Below are 26582 nucleotides of genomic sequence, written 5' to 3' on the forward strand. Positions count from 1 at the left end.
AACATGGGAAACAATTCAGGCCTGGGTAGCTAGATTTGTTGGATTAATCAGCACTCTCCCTCAGGCTTTTGTTTGTGCCTTATTAAAGTCATTCGATATGTTATTTAAGTGGATTTTTAACACTTTTTTTCTCCTTTTTGATCTGCATTCTTAATATCAAATTGTAGAAGGATGTCAAGGAATGACTGTAAAAAGCATGCATAATGTACAATTAGAAGAGAGACAAAAGCTCAAAAATATTTGCAGGACTCTGTTGTTTAGTATAGCGGACTACAAATAATATGTCCCTGGGACTTTGAAAAGGTTAAGTTATTTTAGCATTTTCCATAAAAGAAGCCATAAAAAGAAGAAGAAAAAAACCTATTATAGAAAGGTTTCCATCAAAAGTGGTAAATATAATTTTCTAATTGCCTATAAAGTTGCAAAACATTTTCTCAAGATACTGGACACATTATGTTGCTTTAAGGTCAAAAGTTGAAATATAATGTCTATATTCTTATCACAAGAATGAATATTATATAAAAACTATATTCATTGAAACATGTCTGAGTGAACTTAATTCTCAAGTTGTAACACTGGCAATCTACCATGTGTTAGACACTGACCTACCCAGGGAACACACAAAGATTTCTGCATTGCAGAAAAATACTGTTTTCATCTCCTGGAAATACACCATCCAGTCTCATCTCTGGAAAATATGTGGCAATGGAGTGCCCTGGTGGCTCAGTCGGTTAAGCCTCTGCCTTCGGCTCAGGTCATGATCCCAGAGTCCCAGGATCGAGCCCCACATCGGGCTCCCTGCTTAGCGGGGAGCCTACTTCTCCCTCTCCCTCTGCTCCTCCCCCCTGCTCATGCCCACTCTCTCAAATAAATAAATAAATAAATAAATAAATAAATAAATAAAATCTTTCTTTAAAAAAATTGGCATTAATTTCCTTTTAAAATATCCTTGCAAATAAATTGACAAACAAAATAAATTCTTGGTGTTGCATTAACAGCACGCTGATTAACCACAATGAAGAAAGCATTTGGGAAGGTAGAAAGTCCAAAGGGGATTTAAAATGTTGGGAAATTTTTTCTCTAAAAAATAATTTTTGGAAGATGATAATTGCACCTATGTATATCACATTCTCTAAAAGGTTTGATGTTCAGAGAACAAGTTTTTTTCCAGTTCGCCTTCATATAGCTAAAAATGTTTATATTATTTAAAGCCCCAGTGTGTTATATATACATTGAAATTGCAAGAATGAAAAATAAAAATTGTAATGCAATGCAAAGGCTAATGTTTGACAGAAAACTCTTCTGGCTGCCATGTCTGGGTTGACAAGTTAAAAGGCAAAATAATATGGATTAAATGCCTTTACATCCTAGCAGGTGTCTAGTCATCAATAATATTCACTAAAGGCCATTGTGTGCAGAGCACTTCTCCTCATTTCCTAATTCCCTGCATGGCTCTCAGCAGAAAGAAAGGGAGGTAGACAATGATTTCTGACAGCCCTAAGAACTTTGCATAGAAAAAGCTTTCTTGCAATGTGCAAGTATTATTTCATCAACATTCTCTGAATGTTATCCATTGGATTTTTCATAAAATTTGTTTTATTAGAAATTGACATCTGTGGAATTCCAGACATAATGGTAAGATTCCAAATGACTACACAGAAATAAGGAAATCTGTATTTTCAGTGAACAAAAAATGGATGTACATAGGAGGTCTCCAAGAGAAGAAACAAACTGATTTATAGGGATTTGTTTCTAGGGTGATACGTACAAATTAGAAGAAAATGCACTTCCTAAAGTATTTGGTACAAAATAAAAAACTGATGAAATAACCCTTAATATCCATTTTAGTGGTCTGATGGCACAAAAATGAAACATCAGAAAAATTTCAAGGCTTTAATATTCAGAATTCAAATAGAACATATGGAAGTGTAACTACTACATTTCAAAAGAAGTTCCATAAAGAGCATTCTTAACTAAAGAGACAATCTTTTCAAAAATTGTATGCTTTGTAATTTTTATCTATATTTTAGTACAATACATTACCATTTCATATTTTAATGTTTGATATACTTCGGGGGCTGAATAATTAATTTTTGTTTTAGCAGAAACTGTAATTGTGTATTTTCTATTAAGAAATTAGTTTCATGTCTTCAGACTAGTATTATTGTTTAAATTCCAGCTCAAGAACAAAGATGATATTTCATATTATATACAGTACATACACTTACAAGCAAATTAATGTAACTCCAGTCCTAATCCTTTCCTCAGTATATACCCATACATCTTTGCTTTTTCTATAATATTTATTCAGTTAAAAATGGGGTATGTGTGTGTGTCACATACTAAAAACCTAAAAATGCAATTGTTTACATGCTTGGTAGAAATACCCATCCAGGATTTTTAGCTTTATATGCGGATATTTAGTTCATGTTAAAACAGACCGTCTGTGTAACTCATCATCAAGAAAATAGTTACATGTGTTTAAAACACTATTTTAAAATGTATGGGTATATATTAATTTTGAAATGCTAAAAATGGATTCCATTTTATGACTACATCTAGAAACACAAATGAATATTTCATTCAGTAAAAAAAAAAAAAAAATCTGGCCAATGTGCATATTCTATGATCTTGAAAATGATAAATCTTAAAAAGTTATTTTTTTCACTAAGAAAAGTGTCCTTTTAGGGCAACATCAGAAAGACAAATCCATTTATTTGACAGAGAGAGAGCACAAGCAGTGGGAGCAGCAGGAAGAGGGAGAGGGAGAAGCAGGCTTCCTGTGGAGCAAGGAATCATGACCTGAGCTGAAGGCAGATGCTTAACCCACTGAGCCACCCAGGTGGCCCTGGAGAAGAAAGGGAAGAATGAAGGGGGGGTAATCAGAAGGGGGAATGAACCATGAGAGACTATGGACTCTGGGAAACAAACTGAGGGCTTCAGAGGGGTGGGGGGTGGGGGATTGGGATAGGCCAGTGTTGGGTATTAAGGAGGGCATGTATTGCATGATGCACTGGGTGTTATACGCAAATAATGAATCATGGAACATTACATCAAAAACTAGGGATGCACTGTATGGTGACTAACATAACATAATAAAAATTATTATAAAAAATAAAATAAAATAAAATGTTACATGCCAAAAAAAAGAAAGACAAATCCACACTATTCATATTTAGCTAAAAGTCAATAGAGAGGGGAGATATCCATCCAACCTTGGTATTCCAAATGTATGCCTAGCTTGTGAGCTACAACTGCAGGATGGCCATTTAACAACTTGATTATTTAAATGGCAGTTTAATAGTTGTGGATTTTCTGTACACCTTGCTTAAAACAAGACATAAGACAGTGTGATCAGGGTTTCCCTTGTGGTTTAAAATAATCTCTTCCACTAAAATATAATTGTACTCGAAACCAGAAAGGCAAAAGAATTCGACCACCCCATAGTCTTTGGCAACAGCTCCCACTAGTACATTTTTTGCCTATGTTGTTGATATTTGATTTCAATTAGTTTCTGAAACCCATCTATACAGAAGTAACATAACTGTTTCCAGGAATATACTTAGTAGTTTAAAAAAAAGAGAAAAGACTCTTCGTAATACATTCCCATTCACTTGGAAGGAGGGATGGAAAGAAGGAAGGAAAGGAGGCAAAAAGGGAGGGAAGAAGGAAAAGAAAAACAGGCAAGTAGAAACTGTCTATACTCAAACATAGAAATACTCTTCCAGTTGTCTCTATAGCTATTTAATATCCAAAATGCCTGAGTATCCAAAAGTATATTGCTGTTAAAACATTTTACTATGGCTTTTCTCCCAATACTTATTTATAGATTCATGAACAGCAATCTACTACGTTACATCCTCTCTTTTTCTTCTTGCTATATTCTTCCTCAGATTTCGAAATGGAAGAATATAATGTTATATCCTTTTTAATTTTTCTGTGATTTTTTTTCAAGGTTCTCCAAACTTTCTCATTAGAGTACCCTTCCTTTTAATTCCTATAATACTCTATTAAAAATATCCTACAAAACACCACTGAGCAATGTGCATCCAAACTTTTGAGGACTTAATGCAAATTCTGGATTTTACGTTTAAATTTTTTTTTCTCATAACGTCTCTATAATTTATCAAGTGCCCATAATTTTCTGGAGATCGTACCAGGAATTTTACTTTGTTAATTAAGCCTCACAATACCTTGTGAGATGGATATCACACTTGTCATTTTTTAGGTGAAATACCTTAGGCTCAGAGAGGTAGAATCACTTGCTCAAAGTTACACCAGCAAATTAAGATCAGAGGCCAGACCTATGTAACTGCAAAGACACAACATACTAACACCCTCTGCACCTGTACTGTGTGGTTATGTTTCTCTAACTGCAGGTAACAATAAGACATAAAACATGAAATAGTAGCTGCTGCTGCTGCTGCTGCTGCTGCTTAAGCTTCTGCTGCTTCTTATTATTGCACTAGAAATCCCCAAAATGAAAAGATAGAATTGAGCCTGGAAGACAGTCTCACCAGGTTACTTTCCAAAATGTGACTAAATGAATGATTTGAGAACATGCACATGTGCAAAAAACAAAACAAAACAAAACAAAAAAAACCCTCTTATCTGTTTATACTTTGCTGTTCATAGTAAATTAATTTGAAACACATTAATAGGGTAAGTGAGGTGATCATCACCCTGAATTATATTTCCTAATTCTGTTCTTTCTGTGGCAATTGTAAAATCCACAGGCTTAGCAATGGGCGGGGAAAAAAAAAAAAAAAAAAAAAGGAAAAAAAAAAAAAAAAAAGAATGTTCCCTGCAGCTGCAGCTGACTTTCTGGCAGACTCGGAAAGCAACTGTGTTGGCAGCTTAACCAGGCATCTGGGGCTGTCGGTGAATTAGTCTGAGTACTGACCTTCTAGATCGCCTATAAACACTCTGCATTTGCCTTGCTCCATAATGAAGGGAATTTAACTCTTTGTATGATTATGATTAGAGGTTATTATGAAATCCTCTCTAAGTTAATCAATGCAACCTTTATTTAATGACATACTTACAAAGGAAGTAACAAGCATTTGCCTTTCTTAAGAACAAATTCTATTTGATAAAAGTGAAGTTTTGGATTAGTTATAATTCATGCAAACTGGTTTCATGAAGAGCGATCTCATGATTTGAGGCCCTTCAATTCTCTTACTTTACCATTAAGAGAGCACACTTTTAAATCATCCAGTAAAGATGAAAAATGCATTTATCCTTTTAGACACCAAGAAAGTATTTCACCACTTTCTATTCTAAAGTCTAGTTGTCCTGCCTGGAAATTATTTCTTAATTAAAGGCTAAAGCACTCTTGGAGTAGTTTCAGAACATTATCTTTGTTTTGAGCCTTAATGAATATAAAAAACAGTTGTTTATGGCACTTAGTGTAAAATTATCTTCGTTTATTGAAGTCTATTCCTGGAATGCCTGAGCTTCTTTTCTCCATTTAAGGCTGATAATTTCTAATAGTTTAAGATTTTTCTTAGAAGTGTTTTACAAATGAATATTTCTTCAGTGACCCCTCTTCTAGTTATATTATGTCTCTCTTTATAGAGAACAGGGTGAAAAGTCATAATGCAATGAATTATCTATACGTACACATGCATTTTTAAAACAAATGTAATCAAAAAACAGGTTTTTTGGCTATATACTTGTATATCAATAGTATGTTGAAATGTCAATAAATATATGAATATATATACACATATAATGCACAAGAATTTTAAAAACACATTATATATCACTAGAATTTTATAAACACACCAGTAATTTATTTCATCATTTTATAACACTTTTGTCTAATCAAAACTTTCATTTAATGATAAAGGTGTAACCATATCCTAACCTTTGCAGAGTATATCCATTTGTTTTAACTGATGAATTGGTTAATCTTCAAGTTGAAAAAGACCTTGGAAATGATCCAAGTCTAACACCCTCTGATAACTGACCCTAGAGAGATGAATTGTATCCCCAGGTGATGGGGAGCCAGTGGCACAGTCATCAGAACTTTAATTCTTGATGCCCTATCCCTTGTACTTTCCATTTACACTATGCTGCCTCTGAAATAAGATTTAAATAGAGTTGAAATGAGATCATGTTTAAATCTAAAGTACAGCAGAGCTTATTTTAAACTTTCATCCAATTTTGCTGTAACAGGTTTCTTATGCAGAATTTCCCCTATGGCCTATTATAATCTTTAGTTTTATTTTTTTCACATAATGCAGTTAGAATTCCATGACTTCAGACAAATTTCTGATATAAAGAACACACATGCACACACACACCCTGAACTAGCAATGATAAACAGCTAACATAGGAAATATATTAATACTTTAAAAAATGTTCTTATGACACTTTAGCAAGTAAATTATCCTGCTCTGCATTCCTTTCTTGTTTTAAATGAGCAACAGCAGTACTGTGCTTTATTTTAAGTCTAAACAAAACATAATTACAAACATTCTCAAATAAATGATCTATAATCAAATATGGAACATGATACGTTTTTAAAAAAAGGACTTAAAGAGTGCTACTACATTATAACTAATCTTAACTAGGTATATCTTAAATACAGCTGTTAATTTGGTTTCTATTAACCACAGGAAGTTGTTTAAAAAATAGTCTTTTACTTAAAAAATAAATCAAGATCATCATACTGGTTCATGCACAAAAAATTATTAAACAAGTCCATGCCAGATAGAGACAGAGATAAAAAACAGGAAACAATATTCCTGTACTCACAGAGTTAAGTGTCTATATGGAAAAGGAAAAAATATATAAAGAATTAGACAATAAGATAATTTTGGATAGTGATGCTAATGTCTTAGATAATGTCAGGGTGATTACTTTAGAGTATTAGCACATTTAGTTTAACTTCTTGATATTTAGATTACCAAATACAACTTTTTCATTTCTAAATGCTTGTCAAGTCTCTGTAATTTACAAAATTTTTCTTTGTTTAAGTAAAATAAGAAGACAATTTTTTTTCTACAAGTGATTTTACTGTCAAAAGTTTTTATTTTAGAGGTTTGGATAAGTAAAGATTTTGGTTTGAAAGAAGCAACTGTCCCTTTAGAATACCTGCTGACTGACATATTAGGAATTAAATATTGAGATTGCTTTTGAAGTTTTGTTTTGCTTTGACGTCAGTATCTCATGAAAACAAAACAATGCTTAAACCACTGCTCTGTTTTTAAGACCTGTTCTGTTGTGATGTATTTCCCAGTTTCACCTCCGAGTGTATGTAGCCAATAATAAAATACTTTTGGAAAAGTTGACAATTTGTAAACGGCAAAGACACGATAGGAAACACTTCTCCTGGGCCTGACCTGCAAAACACAAGTACTTTCTAATTATTGTAGTCCATCTTTTCCACTCATATTAATACCAACATAAGAAGACTAGTGTATTAATCTTAAGACATATTAGATCTTAAGACAAAGCCAAGTGGGGAAATATATTTAGGAAGTTTTTAGTTTAAGTTGTACATGAGAGTATATTAAGTTTGTGGTAAGATATTGCCCCCAAAGCTTATTCACTGGTGTTGTTTTTTATCATATGTGATTAATACTACCTGTTACAGTGTTAGAAGTTTTCATTATTTGTTCCATCCCACTACAGTTGGGCTCTGGATATGATCCACTAAAGACCATCTGAAATTCTTACTTAGTTCTATTCTAATCTCTTTCACCATGTACAATGTCTGTATCCACTGGGTCCTTAAAAGTTTGATTTCTTGATATTAACTATAACTTTGTATTATGCCTCATTTGGAGATACTTTTTAAAAGAAACATATGCTGAAAGGTACAAAAGATCTACATCCACCCTCACCACTATACCGTTGCTTTTATTCTCGTAATGAACACTTTTTCACTTATTCCGCTATCCTGCTCTGATAGCAAAATAAATCCAGAAATCCCTTACTTATTGTTGTTTTCTTTAGTCTACCTTTTAAAGTGAAAAACCACCTTTAGATCCATGAGATATAAATCTTTCATCAGTGATAAAATGTGGCAAGATGAAAAGGAACCGCTACAGAAGTTTCCAAAGGAGAATTTGGAAAGATAAGATGAGGGTCTTTGAAAAAAAATGGCATGCCAAGTAATCTGTTTGCTGTCACTGATTACTAATAGTCAGTGGCTGATGCTACATTGCTTGAGATTAATCTTCATCAAAAATAATTGTAAAAAAGACCTCTTTTTCTAATACAAGAATTCCAAGAAATAATGACCACAAGAAATGATGAAAAATGCATGGAGTAGTTTTGGTATTAATTTTGGAGCCTCAGTCCAAGGAGAAAGTATACTGCCAGAAATGTGTTACTCTCTTCCCTTCTGATTTTACTTCTAAAATAATAAGCAGTCACCAAAGTTACAATATACATTTTTGTATTTTTGACATTTAAGAAATAAAATAAACTATAGACTTTCTATATTCTGGAAGGAAAATAATTGTGAAATATATTCACTTAGGATTCAGGTATTTTTCACCAAATATCATGCTTTATTTGAAGTATGGTATATTTTAAAAATAGGCTATCTAAAAAGCACTGGGCCTGATGATAGTGTCATTTAATTTTCCATAACGTAAATCTAGTATCTAACATATTAAAGTTGAATATCTTCTTATTAGTAACACTGCCAGAATGTCAACTTTCAAAAAGTGGATTATTCATTATCACAAAAACACTGTATAATTTTGAGCATGTAGATATGGCAAATCTATGACTGTCTTTCATAAATTCTTTGTCTAGTTTAAGCTTTACTCCAATAATGATAGTATCACAAAGCTAGATAATATCTTTGTAATAAAAATAATTAAAACTGAAAACAAATACTGACTTCTTATATAATCTTAAATTTTTAAAATCTATTTATTGTTTGATTTCTTCACATTTTAAGGTTGTGGCAGGATACAATGGGATTTAGCTAATCCTTCTTAGGAAAACTGATAGAAAATCAAGACATCCCTCGTGCATGAATAATTTCAGTTCCCTTATACAGTTCCCCCATTCTGAACTCTTACTTGACAAGTGTTTACCCACTGGCATTCTCCTAATACTTGTGACTTCCATTTTATTTCATGAGGCCAGCAGGCCAGACATGAGTCCAAAAGTCTAAGAGCACTTTCACTTAGGCTTATTAGTCTAGAAGATGTTCATCTTGGAGATTATCTCTGCATTGTAAGAACATGTCATGGAACCATTCTGAAATTCCATATTGATTCTGTCTTCCACAGATAAAAGATTTGTGAGATAACAGAAAACACAAAGAGTTTTCTAAATAACATTCACTTTTCTATTAAGATAAAACTTAAATGTTTTATGATGTAAATAGCAGCAAGGAGGATTTATTACATCAGAAATAAAGAACATAAATTACTTTTGTCCCCAGTCAAAATGATAGAACTGTGATTCCACAAGGAAGCACATGGGTAGAACACTTGAAGAATTTCAGCATTATTTTATATCCAGATTTTCACTGGAGAATAAATTATATGATATACTCTTCTCCAAAGGTATTGTAAATTCATTAAGAAACATAAGTTACAATTGCTTATATGTAACATGAGATGATTTTTAATGGAAAAAGTTGTAATTCTTTTAAGTTTTCTCTTATCTGCATTTCCTAAACCTACAGGTATCTGAAATTATAATTCTTACCAAGAAAATACACCTCAGAGACACCAGTGTACTAAGTATACATGGACAGTGGAGTAGCTTTTCTGTTATTTAGTTTGAAGTAAGTGTACTATTTTATTTTGGACTACTGGGTACCACAAGATTATTGGAAGGCACAGTTAACAATGATATCCTGAAACATGAAAAGATTTCCTGACAGCCTAACTGAGGTCTGTTTTCTTACAGAGAAGTAAATTAAGCAAACAATTTCTCTTCAAGGAAAATTTTCTTATTTCTTTTGTTTAAAGGCTTAATTCAATTTTTACTATTTCAAATAATGAAAATGTTTGCCTTGAGCTTATATATTTTATGGCATTTTTACATTAAATCAACTCAAACTGAACAAAATTTTACCACTTTAAATTCTGACTTAATTAATAGTAAGAATTTTGGCAAAGGAAATAGCCAAGTACAAAACATTTTAAAACGCGTAATAACATAAATACCTGAAGATTTCAGATTATCTTACATGTTAAAGAAAGAGAAGTTGTAAACTATGATAAATGTTACTGCTTAGGAAGAAAGTTTTTCCTGCTTTATGAAAATATTGCAAAAACAAACATGTAAGATCAAAATAAACTTAGCTGGTTAATAAAAAGTAATGCTACCAGGAGACTGTATCTTACCTAATACACTTAGTGTATGAAAGTGTTTAATGAATCAAAAACAGGACCAAAGAAGTCACCGAGACACAAAGATGACAAAACAGCACCACCTAGTTCTCTATATAAAAGTTTCCAAATATGCATGGATCTCTGACTTACTTTGGAAAGCTGAATATATTCACAAAATAAATCATTTAATATAAAACCACACTCTTGCAAATTATCACCTGCAACAGAGCATTTCCTTGAATTGCTTTAATTTTAAAGTTCCCTTTAAAAGAAAAAGAAAGCAAAATTAAAGATAATGGTTTAGCTGAGGTGTTTTATCTGTGTATTATACTGTTTTCTGCAATCCAGATAAATAAATCTCTAAGTAGAATAACTGTACATGCTTGACGACCACCATTATGATTTCCAAAGTATATATCATTTTTTTTACCCCTATATACAACAAAATACATATCATCTACTCCAGGGGCACCAATGGGCAATAAATAATAATATAAAAATGCCTTACAGTCTGTTAGAAATATGACATCATTTGCACATTGAGGTCATCAAAGTTAAATACTAAAAGAAATCATATAAAGATATCGAGAATATCTGTAGCCCATTCAAGTTATTTTACATATTCTAACATTTCACATAATTGTATATAAAATTCATCTTATTTTTAAAGTTTTTATGTGGTATTCTCATCTCTTCTCCAGCTTTGTTTACCAGGTGATTCTTATTTCAATCATATTCAGGGCAGTTTGAGCAGGAGGAACGATTTCAAGAACAACATTGAATTGGCAGTCTCGAGAAGCACAGTTTTTAATCAGGCACAATGTAGTATTGTAATATAACCAAGGGACAGAGTTTTAATATATATGACACAGTACAAGGAGCATTGTTTCCGGATAGGACATTTTAAAAATGTTTTCCCTGAGGCATCAGCAGCTCTTTAAATGACTGTCGCTGGTAACATCAGAATTGCTCAAGCAGAACTTCAGCTCTAAAAAACTAAATATTGTTGCTTGTTACATAGATCCTTCTCACAGACCTCTTCTCCCCTACATTCCCTCTGCTGACCTGGTCATCTACTGTTCTGGCCCACTGAGCCTTTATGAAATTAAATGAATCATCCTCTTGAACAAATCAGTTAGAATAGAGCATGCTTGAATATTTCTTGTTCACTTGTCAGCTTCTTTCAAGTTGTATTAATAAAAAAAAAGAAAGAAACTGGAATCATACTGAGAATGTTTGCAGGATAAACGACCGGAGGAAATGAGAGCTCTTTAACCCAACCTTAAATAAAAAATGTTAAAAGCTCAGTGAGGTTTATAGTAGTGCTATTAAATCAGTGATTTCATATTTTCATTGATAATATCCACATTATGTAGCCATTGAAAACATATTTCTATAAAAATGGAATTTTTATTTCAGAAAATAAGCTAGAGTATTGCATATTTTGGTTTATCCAGTGTCTCAGCTACTAGACTATAAACTCCGTGAGGGCAGAAATTGTTTCATCCTTGTTCCCTTGTATATCCAGGCTTTACAACACTGCCCTCAGGTAGGTATTTGTTGAAAAATGAATCAGTGTATGAGTAAGTAATGCTTAAGAAAACCGAAGGCTATGACCAAAAAAAATGAAAATTTTATAATTTACAAATGCACACATTAAATGCACAAAAACCCAAAATTTAATTCAAAATCGAAACAGTCTATTCTCTAATAATGAAAATGACTAATGGCATGAGCACTGGGTGTTGTATGTAAATGATGAATCACTGAATTCTATGCCTGAAACCAATATTGTGCTGTATGTTAACTAATTAGGATTTAAATAAAAATTATAAAAGAAAAAAAATAAATGACTAAAAGCAAAAATTTACTAATTTTTGAAGTTGATCTATGGATGAAATTTCATGGGAAAAGCATGCATGACCCAGGCTCAGGCTGATGACTACAAAATTAATTTATAAAACTCATTGACAGAGATAAAAAGTTCTGAAATTTATTTAGACACGTGTACCAGAATAAAAATCTCTTTATATGTGTAAAATCTTTAAATACTGAATAATGCATGGGTAAACATAAAAAATTAAATTTTAGTAAAGGGTATTTTAAGAGCACATAGTTAAGGCTATACACCTTGTTACAAAATATCTTTAGGTGAAAAGTTGAAAAGAAAAATGCCATTTCTGCAGTTTTCAATCACCCAGTAGATTCTTCTACAACACATCACCAAAGAATGAATGTGGTTCCATTTTTTTTCAGTCTATAGAAGAAACTAAGCTACAGAAGTAATTTGCTTGGGATGCCTGGGTGGTTCAGTCAGTTAAGCATCTGACTCTTGATTTTGGCTCAGGTCATGATCTCAGGGTTGTGATATCAAGCCCTGAATCAGGCTCACGCTGGGCATGGATCCTGCTTAATATTCTCTCTCTGCCCCTCCTTTTCCCCCTGAAAGAAAGAAAGAAAGAAAGAAAGAAAGAAAGAAAGAAAGAAAGAAAGAAAGAAAGAAAGAAAGAAAGAAAGAAAGAAACTTGCTCAAGGTGTCTAAAATTGTGGCATGGCTTGGATGAGAACTGAGGTCTTTTGATTCCTACCATTATGTCTTGCTGCTGCAGGGCACTTCCAAAACTCAAAGTCCAAAATAGTCCAATGATAACTCCTCCCTCTAGAGAATAGAGAATACTCACTACAAGAGAAAAGACACCCACCTGCCAGGCCGGCCTCACTACAGCTTCCACACTAACAGTAGTTTGGCATGGCTGCTGCTTGCGTTCTACTCAAGGATCGGGCTGTGTGTTAGAGCCTCTTCCTCTATCACCAAGGTACTCCCATTCTCGTTTGGTACACCAAGATCATATGAAGGTCTTAGGAGGAAATATCCCTAATAACTGATCAAGTTCACTGTTAGCTTATAATAAGACCATCTTTAAATGATAAAAAAGATTGTCTTCCCAACTTGTCCGCACCCATCCACTGAATATAGTTGTTGTATTACAAAATATACTCTCATGCTGTCCTATCCATCAAGGATAATCTGTTCTGCTTTGTTGGCAGTCTGTACTTGTGTAGCCAGTAAAATTGGGTAAAGCAAAATGAAGATTTAAAGTAAATCTGACCTTACTGACCTCTACCAAATCGCTAAAACGCCATGAACTTATCCCTGTATCAATACCTTTATCTTAGCTATTCCGTGGAAGTGAAAAGATACGGAGAACTGAAGTTTCAAAATACCATTAGTCTTACCTCACCCGTAACATTGCTACGTTAAAAAAAAAAAAAAAAAAAGTAAGCCAGTGGACATGAAACTATCGTCTATAAATTGTACTTGACCTTAAGAATATATTTGTAATTGTTACTGAACACACAACTTTTTCATGTTAGTTAGCATCGAATCTTTCTATAAAGACGATGCACCTTGTGTAGTATTCTTTCGAAGAATATAAAGGATATTGTTTTTAATTTGGTGACTCTGGACAAAAATGTTGTTCTGAAATGCTTTCCTTGTTATATCAAATTAAAAATTCACTTTCTGAATGGGTCATTATGACAAAAACTGTTGAGAAATATGAAGGTGTAATTCTTCCTCACATTTCCAGTGTTTCAGATACTAAGTGGTTACACATAAAAAATTACAATATGTCACTTCTAAACATGGATTTATAAGAATATTCTCTATATAATGAAAATTCGGTACATCTTAAAACATTTTTTCACTGTAACAGTGAAATAGTCAATAAAAAATGCTTCCCAAACTACCTTCCCTTTTATTCAGTAGGCTTTGAAAAGTCAGTCAGCAAGGGCCGAACAGAAGCCACATTAGAAGATTATTTAATCTTTTGCGGCTGTTGCATCATACGGACAGTCACATTTTAACATAAAAAAGATTTTAGGTATTCACAGTAGCTATGGGAGAATATAATTCTTAATATCAACTCCATAAAGTTGCAATAACACTTAATAAATTGAACTAGTTTAAACTATTTTGGATATTTATTTACTGAATGTGCATTTCTACATGACGATGATAACTGTCATTTTGGCACCTGCCATCAGGTAAATCTTAAGTCAGCCTAGTTAATAATATATTTTCAGATGCCCAAAGTCATGAAACAGTCAAAAATCCAAAAGACATCAGGAAATTGATTTTTAAAACTTGAAGAAAAACTATATGACTTTTAAGAAAAGCTACATTTCCTGGGACTTATAAGAAAAAGCATTCTTAAAACACTTTATGTGGAAATAGAGTCACTACAAATTGTAGAAAGTCTTTTCTCCCTTGGTGTTCAGCTCCCAGTAACTATATTTAACTTCTCTTCAAAAAGCAGTTAATATTCCCATCCTACCTCCCACTGTCTTTCAAAATTCTAAAAGGGAAATAAATCAAATTCAACCCTAGCAAACACATGTCCTCAATTGCAGAAGTATGACTAAGCATTTAAAAAAAACACACACACACCAAAAAACAAACAAAATAAGTCCCACAATATTTAGGATTTTCTTTAAAAGGTCTTTTAAATAAAATGAATGTAATCTCCCCCAAGTTAAATTAAGCAAAATGCACCCCAAATCTGTATTTCAGAAACTACTCAGAGAATGTCTGCTCCATAGCTTGGCAATAACAAAAGCAGGTCAGTCCCCACTGATAATCTGGCAGATCAAGGTCAGTTTGTAATTCCTCTTTGTTTATACATTTATTCAGAAATACCATCTACTCTAAGTAGAACAATAAGATGATTTGGTTTCATGTCTACCTAAAGCCATCATCAGGAATATTTGGGGGGCAAGGGATAGAAATCTTCAGTAAGTAGAAAAAAGACAAGGACTTAAGAAGCCCAGACAAATCAGGAAGAGTCAGATCTCTGAGACAAATGTTTTCAGTGCAATTTGAACTGCTTACCCTAACTGAAAGCAATGATTCCATATTTTTGTGAAGTATGCCATTATTTAGACTTGTTTATGTTTCTTAGTAGGCATTTTTTGGTATTCTCCCTGTACATTAAATACAAATGAAAATTCATGGCAAATATTTATTCTATTCAGAATAGTGTATTGGCATTTTGGCAGTTATAACACAAATACTTAAATATTACTTGGATCCAATTAAAGAGATGTGTCAAGATTAAATGGATTGGAAGAGAACTCATCAATCAGTGGAATGAAAACATTAAAAAAAAGACACAGACCAGACCTTGGATTAGGCACTTGAAATAAAATGAAGACTAAAACCCTGTACTCCAGGGGTTTATAGTCCAGTAGAACAAACAGATAGATAAATACCAAACATTCAAAATGCTATAATAAAAATATGCAAAGGGTTATATAGATCACAGCATAGGCAAAATAAAATGCTTAGTTCTCTCATGAGCCAAGAAGACATAAAACTTCAAATAATAAAGGGCAGATGGCATTCTTTTGTCTACTTAAACAAACACATCAGATTTTGGTCAAAATTTTTCATAATAAAAACTCCAGTGGGTTCCTGGAGACTAGTATTTTTTAAGCTATCAATAATTATATGGCTTCAAGTATGCATTGTAAAATAAAAAATTAGTTAAAATTGTTAGTATATATCAACTTTAAAAATGCTTTTTATTACAATAGCCATAAACAAAAGAAAAAAGTGTATTTACAAATTAAACTCAAATTTTCTGATGATATAATGCGCAGAGGAATACAAGTCGAAGAGTACAGTTAATATAAGTACATACTCAAACTCAGGCAATACAGGAAAATATCCTCCTTATAAATGGTGACATGAACTAAATGAGCCAATTCTTATAACCATCCTTCCACAAATAAAGTCCTTATTTAAAAAAAAAAAGTCTTTCTCTCTCTTCCTATGTTGAGTTTGATGTCCCTATATACTTTCACAGTTATCCAAATTGCATCCAAATCAAAAACTGAAAAAATCATGTCTCAGATTTGGCAGTGCACTGACATTTGGCAGCCCACGCAACTGCAGGCAATTAATGCTATCTAAAAATCTATAGCCTCAAACAATAACCAGCATAACTTCGAGATCCCACCATAGCAAATGTGTTAATGGGCTAGTTAGGGAATAGAGTATTGATTTAGGAACAATTTTTGATTCTTGTTTTGAGAAAGTGAAAGGAACAATCCCTATTCAAGATAAGGGATACACATTTTCACTCATTATTTTATTTCATTCCCAGGGCAAAGAACTATTTAGAAATAACAGATACTGTATTATGTATCACAATGGTGAATTTCATTCTGCCTTGGCAGGGTAACTAGTAAGCGTAGAATGTAACTGCTTGCTATACTAGAGTCATAGATATATAATTGCCTTCAGAAACATCCTTCTCTGAATACCACCTACACATTAATACATGACAGTGAACTTACAGCCAGACCCCTGTTCTATCCCACATGATCCTTGAAAAGGCTTTGAAATGAGGACACGTGCATAATTAAGGCTCACTGAATATCACAGTACATGTAACAAACTAGAGTATTATGAATCCTTAGGGGAACCTCATAGAACTAATACATTTTCTAAAGAAAGCTGCACATGAGTAAAGAGAGCCTAAAATGCTAATTAGATCCTCTCAGTGAAAGCTATAGAAAAGTTGATTCTTGAATCCTGAAGTTGGGCACAGAATGGAACATTTGTATACAGAAAGACTGAAGAGGGGGGAAAAAAGAATTTGACATAAAAGCCCCTCAATAGATGATTTACACAATTCATGAGAAAATAAATAATGCAAAATAAAAATATAACAGTGGGAGAATTCCAAACCTCCTGAAAGGGTTAAGTATGAGAACTGATTTCGTATTAGAAAGGGATTATGTAACAACAGAAGGAAATACTCAGCCTAGCATATGCTAATTTAGTCAGCTTTGCCAGGCGATTCTGTGTGTGTTTGGCTGGCTGACTCACATTCCTTCCCTCTTCTTTTTGCCATTTTTATTATGAAAGTAAGGAGGCTGAACTCTCAGAAAATGCAATAATACCAATAACAAAAACAAGTATAAGCACATTGTATGTGTTTTATCCTTGCTAAAACACTGGGGTATGCGTCATGGAGGTTGAAAGGAAAAATCACCCAATCAGCATATAGGCTGTCGCAAAACTCCCTTTCTTGAACCACTCTTTATTCCCCGTTAATTACTTTTAATAGGTCTTTCAGGTTAGTAGCATGGTCGGAACTGGGGGATTATATTCCTGGAGAGTGCAAAGGAAGCTGAGTTACCAAACTCAGACCTCAACACATAAAATAGACAGCAGTAAAGGAATGACGATTAAACAACAAGCTTATTGTATTTATTTGCTTTTAAATACAAATATTCTAATCATTTCTCATTTCAACCTAAATCTACTACTTAAGATTGGAAGGCAGGGGGCATGTAAGGTATGAGAATGAATGGAAGATATAGGTGTCATGGGTGTTTTCCCCTGGGGGGATATAGGACAAGCTAATGTAAAATATGAATTCATTAAGAGAGTAAAAATGTATTTTACACACTATAAATTTTAGTGCTGGATGTTTAAGTAAACCTTAAGGGAGTCACTTGCATTTTTAAAAGGCAAACACTTTTAGCAAAGAAGCCAAAAATATTTCTTTATAAGAACAGATTAATCGGTTTTATAAATTACACTGAATCAATGTAACAGCTATACACTTAGCAGTTGGCAGCACACCCTTGTCAGGAAAGGTGCTTTCTCACGCCGTTCCCAAAGATGACTCTAGCTAAACAGTGAATGCACCGTTCCTGTAAATAAACCATCATCATATACATAAAATTGTTAGGGGATCAATTTGACCAATAAAAGGACTGTTGTTTTCTTAATGTGAAGTGATCTGCACTACTTGATCATACTTAGCTTTAAGATTTTATGTTCCTCAAAGCAAATGATTCCTTATTTTTATTTTCTAAATAATCGCTAATGACTTCAGCATCTAGCCCCCAGAATAACTGTTTGTGACTAAATTGGGATTTCCCATTCAGCATTCAAAGGGCTGAAAGGTAATTTAAAGATTCAAGTAAGAACTATTTGCTGACTTAGAAAGAGTTATCCCAAATGTTGAATAATGACTGTCTTAATATTTACTTCAAAGACCTCTAAAATAGAATGTGAATAATTAATAGCCGGCTCTCTCCAAGGCAGATCCCCTTACAATCTCAGCCCTGTGTCTATTCAGGTAGCGGTAGGGTCTCATCACTCGGTTTCATAAGCACAAAAGAAGATTCAGAATAAATGCTCAGCTCTATCGCAAATTCAGAAATTGTAAATCTTGCTTGTGTGTTTCTAAGTGGAAACGTTAATCATTGTTAAGGCCTAAGAAAATTTATTCAAAAGTACACTTTTTAACCCTCATAAAATGGGTAAAAGAAAACAATTGAGTGCAAACAGAATAAACTCTTGCCTTTTCCTCACACCACATCCCTGAGAGCCCCCAAGCCTGATTACTTACAAAATTATAAAGATACCCTTCAGTCCTAAAAATAGCTGTACACCTTAAACTTGTATATATGTGTATATAGAGAGATGAATGATTGAGGGATATTTCCTTTCTCAACAATTATATCTCTGATTTTGACATTAATATTTAACTGATACTAATTAAGCAGAATATTTAGTTTACTAATTTTTAGACATACTACATACTTCTAAAATGATAACAATTTCGTATCTGTTTAAAGAAACCCACTGAGCACATTAACAGAACCAACTGGGCTCATTTCTTGAGTAAAAATCAATATGCGTAGTATGTTCACTTATTTTGTTCTCTCTCAAATGGAATAAAAATAAACAAAGCTACATTAGTTTCTATTATCTGATATGCTTCCCTGATAGGCTGCCTGTAGGTCCAGAACTATTACTTTTACTAAGGGTCCTATTTGATGCTTTTGCCTGTGATAAGTAATATTGTTCAGAGAGGAAATATTCTCTACTGATTTGATGTTAACAAAAATTCCACTTCATGGTGCTAAACTACATGAACGTACATTAACAGTTAATTTCTGTATCTTTTAAAACTACTGTATTCCCATAATACAAGAAATGTTCTAATTAATAATAACAATAATAATAACTCACAACAACAACAACAAAGGACTGATTTCTTACTCAGTAAAAGAAGAGAATAACAGAATATTTCCTAGCCCAATATTTATTAGGTCCAATACATGTAAACAACTGCATAGAAATCCTATTATTAACTTCGCTCTTTATCTTCATGAAAGTGACCTGTGTCCCTGATAGTTTGCAAGAAAATAAACTATTCACCATGTGTCTGATGAGAGCATTGATAATTTTATTAGGTTTATTTACTATATTAATCTCCAAACAAAATATGTATTCATTCTTTCTTATGCTTTGTCATGAGCTCACATGATTAGAAATACTCTCTGGGTTATTTCTGGTTATAAAAAGCTGAAGGATGGTTCATGTCTCCTGCAAGCTATGAAAAGACTTCCCATTTCACTCCTGCCACATGACTGCTTTCCTGTGTGTCCGCCTGCCGCTGCAGAGCACATTAGGCCTGAGATGCCATTTGCATCATCACACAGCAGGGGGCTTCAGCAGCCACAGCTCTAGGTTAATCCTCACCCACCTCTTTACACAAGGAATTTGTGGAAGATGCCTTTCTTTGATACTACTGAACTGCACTCCAAAAATGCTTGACATTTTCAAATAAAATGTTGGCAATGAACTTGTCCTTTTAAATTTTTTAGGTTAAATCGGTAAATTTAAATCATGCCCTTCCTTTTTTTCATGAAATGAATTGGTGATCTGGCCTAATGCAAAATATTGGGGATTTGAAATCAAGGAAAATAAAAAGAAATAGGTAGGAAAACGTAATGGCAAGAACAACTATCAGATTGTATTCAGTTAAAGATGTATATCAAGAGCCATTGCTATATCCTTTCCTATAGGAAAACTGTTTCCTAACCAATACAGCCTACAAAATGTTAAAATGAACTCTTGTGGCATTTTTAACAAAGTTTAAGTGCTGACATATTATGAAGAGAAGCAACTATTAAATTCCATCAGAACTAATTAGGACATCCCTATTATTCGATCCAACACTATTTATTATGCATCTATTAAATTAAGAATGAGAAGATCGCACAGATAACAAAGGCTCAGGGCTTGCCCTCAGGAAGCTTAAGTTTAATAATCATTGTGCATTAGAGCCGTTCTAAGAGGGTAAATGGTAAACCAATATATCTGCCAATTCCACAAAGAACTCTAACTTCGGCTTCTGAGTTCAGCTTCCTCGGTCTGTGATTCCCCTTCTCACTGCCTCCTCAACCTACTCAGCCAGCTGTTACACCATGGGTGATTTTGCCAAGGATGTTTAGCGAGCCTAGTAAATAACGGCTCTTTCTCGATAAATCTCAAGGACTGCACATCAGCATTATCAAATAAAACATCAATATGATAGCTCTATTTATATTATTAATGCACCCAAAATTCTTCATAATAAATAAACCTTATTTGTCTCAATCATCTGATACCCGATAGATTTCTTATTTTAAAAAGAAAATTGATATTATTTGAGTATTGATTTTAGGCCACTTTAAAACGCATGATTCAGATGTCTTCCAGCATTTTTGCACTTCCTTTTGCTCTTTAAGAAATTTAAGTAATTTTTTCTTTAGAAAAAAATGGCATCTCACTATTTAAATGCAGGGCGAATAGTTCTCAAGTATCTGATCTCCCAGTGGAGAACGCAGAAAGAGGCCTCTCAACTGATGCTTACTTTTGTCGTTTAATGCTCCCATGGTTCTAATAGTTGTAGAAATAGGGGAAAGACATGTAGTAAGCTTCCATATCTTGATAGAAAATTAGTCCAGAAACTCCTCATATTTGCAGGGAGATTTTCTTAATTACTAGGTGTCTGGGGTTTGACTGTTTAAATCATAGTCATTGGCTTTTATGTACGGATTCTACTTTTCGAAGTTTCAGCTGTTAATCAAAAAAGGGAGGAATGCAGGAACTGCATTCAGCATAAGAAATGAGCTTGACAAGACTAAGGTTATTACATGTAGAAGGAAATGAATGGGAGAGATGTGCTTTTAGAAAGTATTAAGTTATCAGTATTTTATTAAGTGTATGTAGGTGTATTTTGTACTTCATAATGTACTTTCTAAAAATGTGAGGGGAGGTTCATGTAATACACTGAGGCTAGTAATATGTATGTCCAATTGACCTTCAATCTGAAAGTCTTTCTTTCTAAATATAATAAATCATTTACCAAAATGTCTCGTGGAAAACAAAACAAGAGAAAACCAAACCAAACACTAAAGTCCCAGTATTTGTGTTGGATGTGCTTTTCTGTATGACTAACTTTAAATAGGAAACAAAGTTCTTAACAAAATCTCTATGCATGTCTATTTTCTGGTTATATTTTGTCCTTTCTTTTTTGCCCTTTCTAGGACTATTTTCTTGTACTAACCAAGACAGTCTCCATCTTTGCAGTGCCCCCTCAGGCATGGAAAAGGGATACAGCTTCAGCCAGGGTTAGCAACTGAACTGGATCTACTCTGTAACCAAGAGAGGTTTTAGTTACAGGTGGCAAGCTTTTGCATGCCTCCTTCTAAAGAAATTAATTTCTCCAAACTGTTCCCTACCCTTATTCCAGATTATTCCTCTGTCTATGGTGGAGGAAAATAAGAAAGGATGCCCCATAAAGTAACACTGAAACAGATTTTGTTATCTAAGTAGTCTACATTCTAAGTTGTGCTTTGGTCAGAAACACATTTATTTTCCATCTAATGATCCATTTCCATTTCCTAAGAATCCGTTGAAGACAAGAAGACAAGCTGGTAGATTTGTAGAATAGAACTATTTAAGACTTTTTTTTTTAACTTATTTTATCGGTGACTTGATTCTCACCACTGTTTCATTAACTCTATATTAACAAGCCAAAAGGTTGGTTTTGCTTCCTAGAAAAAGCAAAATATTGGTGACAGTGTAAAACCTAGAGAAGATATTTTCAGATGAGGCTTCTTGTCTAAAGGCATAGTGCAAGAAAGGGGATAATAACACAAAGGATAAATAAATTAATTAGTATTACTTAAGTGACAGAATACCACTGTAGTTCTGATAAAGCTAAAAATGAGAAGCTGTAGACTGCCTATAGCATTTGCCTAGTCATAACTACTAGCAGGCAGAACAGACTCCTTCTAGCCAAAATCAGTTGCTCACTAGTTCCCCCGCCACCCTTCTCTCCGTGCACATAGAAAGGAAAGACCTGCTAAGTATTTAATCTGTGTCCAGGAAATAAAGCTTTCATTTTACAACCTAACCAAGTCCTAATAAAACAGTGGGATGGCGGGAGAAACACAAACCTAAACCCCGAAGCAATGTTTTCAGCCAAAAGTAAGACAAGGAAGGCATGAGCAATTTGTTTGAGCAGGAACTGACAATATCAACAAAGTGTGATCAGTCTGTGGAGCAGTGTTTGATAAATGTGAGGCAGCCATAAACATGAGAAGACAATCCAGTGGTGCTTTGCACCCCCCTCGTAGTTTTTCTTTTTCTTCTTCTTTTTCTTTAAATCCTCTTCTCTCCTTTGGTGTATGAATATGGCCTGATCTAAGATGCTCATAAGTACACAGACATTGTTGGGCTGGTGCTCTTTCCCTGGTTGCTGTATAGGATGCTTATTTATTTATATATTTGGACCTGATGCTGGTGCTGCTGTTGGTTGCAGTGGTGCATTTTCTCTGCCATACCCACAGCCCTTCCACCACCACCCCTAGTCTGCTGTGAAAAGCTGCACTTTTTAAATAATTGGTTTACATACTTAATAAAAGAGACCCATGCCCTTAATAAAAGAGAATGCAGCTGATGGAATCTCTCTGGGTAGAGAAAGAGTACATCCTCCTCCGGGCTGAGAGAGAATGAGACACCAGCAGACAGTTATTTTGCAGTGCACTGAATAGACAATTCACGGGAAATGTTGAAGGCAGAGAGGAGGCGACCCCCAAGTGCAGTCCATTGCCCACATGCTCTATAATAAATAATCTTTTCACACCAGCCCAGCAGTGAGTGCAATGACGTGCCGGGGCCAGCATACACAGATTGGCAGGGAAAACACATCCAGCGGTGTCGAATTTTCATCGCAATCACCAAATTAACTGATTTCCCCACATCACACTCCCACTACCCGGCGTGGAGAGTGTGTGTGTGTGCGCGCGCGCACACACACACACACACACACACAAACGCAGAGCTGAGAAATGCAAGTTACTGAGAGGTGAAATGGGGTATCTACGAGCACGTTTCAGCATGGATTAGAAACCTAAGTAATGTGTCAGCCACCCGGGGTTACTTGTGAGAGGGTGGGGGTGTCAACTGTGGGAAATGGGACGAGGCAGCGTAAGCAGGAAGAAGGCTGTCTGCCTTCTCGGGGATTCTGGCACATGACATATCTGAAATTTACATCCAACATAAAACACACAAAATATTGTAAGAAATAGCTCTGCAAGGTCAGTTAGTTAATTCAGAAAAATTCTGTCCACTATCTCCTCTTTCACATTCATAAATATGCATACATAAAATACGTCCCAGTCTATATCCTGGAGGATAGGAGACAGGATGCATTCCAAGAACTTGCTGAAAGATGGTTCATTGACCTCATTTAAATCCTCCAAAGGCCGATTGGGTTTTGCACGCCTGTGGGTCTACTGGTGTCTTACTTCCAAATTCCTTTTACCCAGGGACAAATAAATTTGATCAACTTATTTTTCCCACAAGTACAGAAATGATGACAGAAGGGTTAGAAGTGGGCAAAGATTTATCAAGAAATCAAGAGTCACCTAGCTTTAAAAATCCTATCGACCATCATTTCACATCCATCCTTCCTGTATCTTACACTCAAGTCGTATCCCTATATTACTACTCTCTTAAAAGCAACAATTTTGCGCCTTACAGCCCCTGCCCACCCAGCCCTAGCATGCCGCCTCTGCCTCCACCACCACCCAAAGTGTGCTCTCCTCATGCACTCCTACTCCATACATTGCCATTCATTTCATAACCAGCGTCGTCCTCCCATTCCACACAGACCCCTCCTCCCTCCTCCAGAAGAGAGGGTCTGAGGAAAAGTGCACCCCAGTTCCCTAGCCACTCCGCATCCAAAACCAGTGATTTGCATAATAACAGCGTTTTGTGCGGTTTCCCTCCACTGCGGTCGCAGGGGTTCTTACATTTCACGTGAAAGGATAATATTAATTACGAAAAGAAGCGGCAGAGAGCAGAGCGGATGGAGAGGTAGGGAATCCAAGCGAAAATCCCTTAGCAGTAAAGTAACTGCTTAGGTGCATATATTTCTTTGCTTAAAGAAAAAGAAAAAAGAAAGAAAGAAAAGAAAAAGAAAAGAAAAGCACACAGACTGATTAATAAACAGGTTTGTTGATAAAGTGGCTTCGGGTCTTTTAATATTTCCCTTCCCCTTTCCTTTTTTTAAATTTCTTGATTTATTCTTTCTCTCTTCCCCCTTTTTTCTTTCTCTCTCTTTTTCTTTCTTTCTTTTTCTTTTTTCTTTTCTTTTTTTTTTCTTTTTTTTTTTTTTTTGTATCCCAGACACAGTCTCCTGTCTCTTCTTAGGTGAATGACACGTCTCACAACACATTTCCCCCCCGGGGATGTTATTGCAATGCACACGGTGCTGCCGCTGCTGCTGTTCTCGCCGTCTCGGTAGCTCGCTCCCAGGCTCTCACTCACTTTTTAAAGATACACGGATATGATGATGGTGGGAAGAAGAGGAAAGAGAAAGGCGACCCGAAAAGGGGGAGGTTAGACAGATGACAAGGATGGAGAGGGTCGGTCAGGAGCGTGATGTGGGAGGTGGCTGGTGGGGGTTGGTGGGAGGGTATAATGTTCAGAGAAGGCACAAGTTGCTAGCCAAAAGGCGTGGGAGGTTGGGGGGGGTGGCTGGCGGGGACTGAGAGTGAGAGATGTAGGAAGCTCAGGTGAATGAAAAGGCGAAAGGTGCCGCGTAAGGGGCTGACTGCTGGGAGAGCAAGGCTGAGCCAGCGCTAGAAATTCTAGGGGCTGGAGCAAACTGCCACTGCCCCTGCCGCACCGGGGAGTAGGGGGAGGGGGTGGAAATCGCCGGGGACTGGGGGACTGAGAGGGAAGAGTGGAAATATGGGGTGGAGTGGGGATGATGGGGAATGGGCGTGAAGTTAATGCTCCCCGCGGCGGGGCGGGGATTACCTTGTAGCAGGAGCCCGCAGACACTGTAGAAGCGGAGAACGGCGCTGCGTTTCCAAATCATGGTCCCTTCTCTAATGGGTTAGGGAAGGAACGAGGGGGCAAAGAGATGCTGGTGAGTGGGACACCAGAGTGCAGGGCTCCGCCGGTGTCCTCCCGGCTCCTGCTGGACCCACGGTCTCCGCCGCTGCGGTGTTCGAACCTCGAACCTGGATTGGAGGCAGCAGAAGCGGCAGCTGCGAAGCACCCGCAGAAAGGGGTTTCGGTGGGCGAAATAGTTTCTTCTCCTCCTCCTGCTGGTGGTGCAGCCGCGACAGCCCGTCAGCCAGACGCGGGTTCGGAGCTTGCCTTCCTCTCGGCGCGCACAGCAAGTCCCAGAGCCCGCCGGGGCTGCCCGAGCAGGTGGTGCAGGGATGCCGGGGTGTTGGAGAAGGTGCGGGCGAGGGCTGCAAGGAGTGGGTAGGTCACGGAAGGGAGGGGCGGGGGCAAAGGGGGAGCAGGCAAGCAGCAGCCGCCGCTCGCTCTCAGGGTGTCTCGGGGTCCTGGGAGGGGAGGTGGCAGCGGTAGAAGCAGCGGTTGTGGCGGCAGCGGCAGCGGCGACGGCGGCGGCTCCCGGATGCTCGGGCTGCAGCAGCAGCAGAGGCACCGGCGGCGGCGGCAGCGGCGGCGGCGGCGGCGGCGGCGGCAGCAGCAGCGGCGGCGGTGGCGGCAGCTCTACAGAGCACCAGACACAAGGGCAAGCTCAGCGCGGCGGAGGCCCCGCCCCCACCCTGGCCAGGGACAGACACCGCCCCCTGGCCAATGGAAACACACCCGCCTACCAGGCCTGGCCAATGAGAGGAAGGGATGGGTGGAGACAAACGCCGGGAAAAACAAACAGGCTTCTCAAGGACCCTTCGGGCAGGAAGAACTGAAGCCCCCATTCACATCCCCCCTCTCCCGCGGGTCTTACCTCCTTAGAGACGTCTCGCCCTAACTTAACAGAGGAGACACCCGTCTTTATTAATCCGCGTCTAGCACTCAGGAATGGTTCAGCCAATCGCCACCGCGAGGGGGCGGGGTTAACCATGTCCCCAGCA

At 36.1% G+C, this 26582-nt stretch overlaps 1 protein-coding gene across 2 annotated transcripts in view; it reads right to left on the reverse strand.

Annotated features, from left to right (window-relative positions):
- Positions 1-26239, reverse strand: part of CADM2 (cell adhesion molecule 2) — a 1027113-nt gene extending 1000874 nt beyond the window's left edge. Inside the window, exon 1 of one of the 2 annotated variants that reach the window (XM_044381110.3) lies at positions 25507-26239. In XM_044381110.3, coding sequence (XP_044237045.1) covers positions 25507-25567 — 61 coding nt within the window. In that variant the 5' untranslated portion in view covers positions 25568-26239. The remainder of the gene's footprint in view (positions 1-25506) is intronic. The other variant, XM_026489516.4, reaches the window with a different exon arrangement.
- Positions 26240-26582: the final 343 nt, after the last annotated feature.

The sequence above is a fragment of the Ursus arctos genome, unplaced genomic scaffold (assembly GCF_023065955.2).
Source record: "Ursus arctos isolate Adak ecotype North America unplaced genomic scaffold, UrsArc2.0 scaffold_4, whole genome shotgun sequence".
In the NCBI taxonomy this organism is placed as follows: Eukaryota; Metazoa; Chordata; class Mammalia; order Carnivora; family Ursidae; genus Ursus; species Ursus arctos.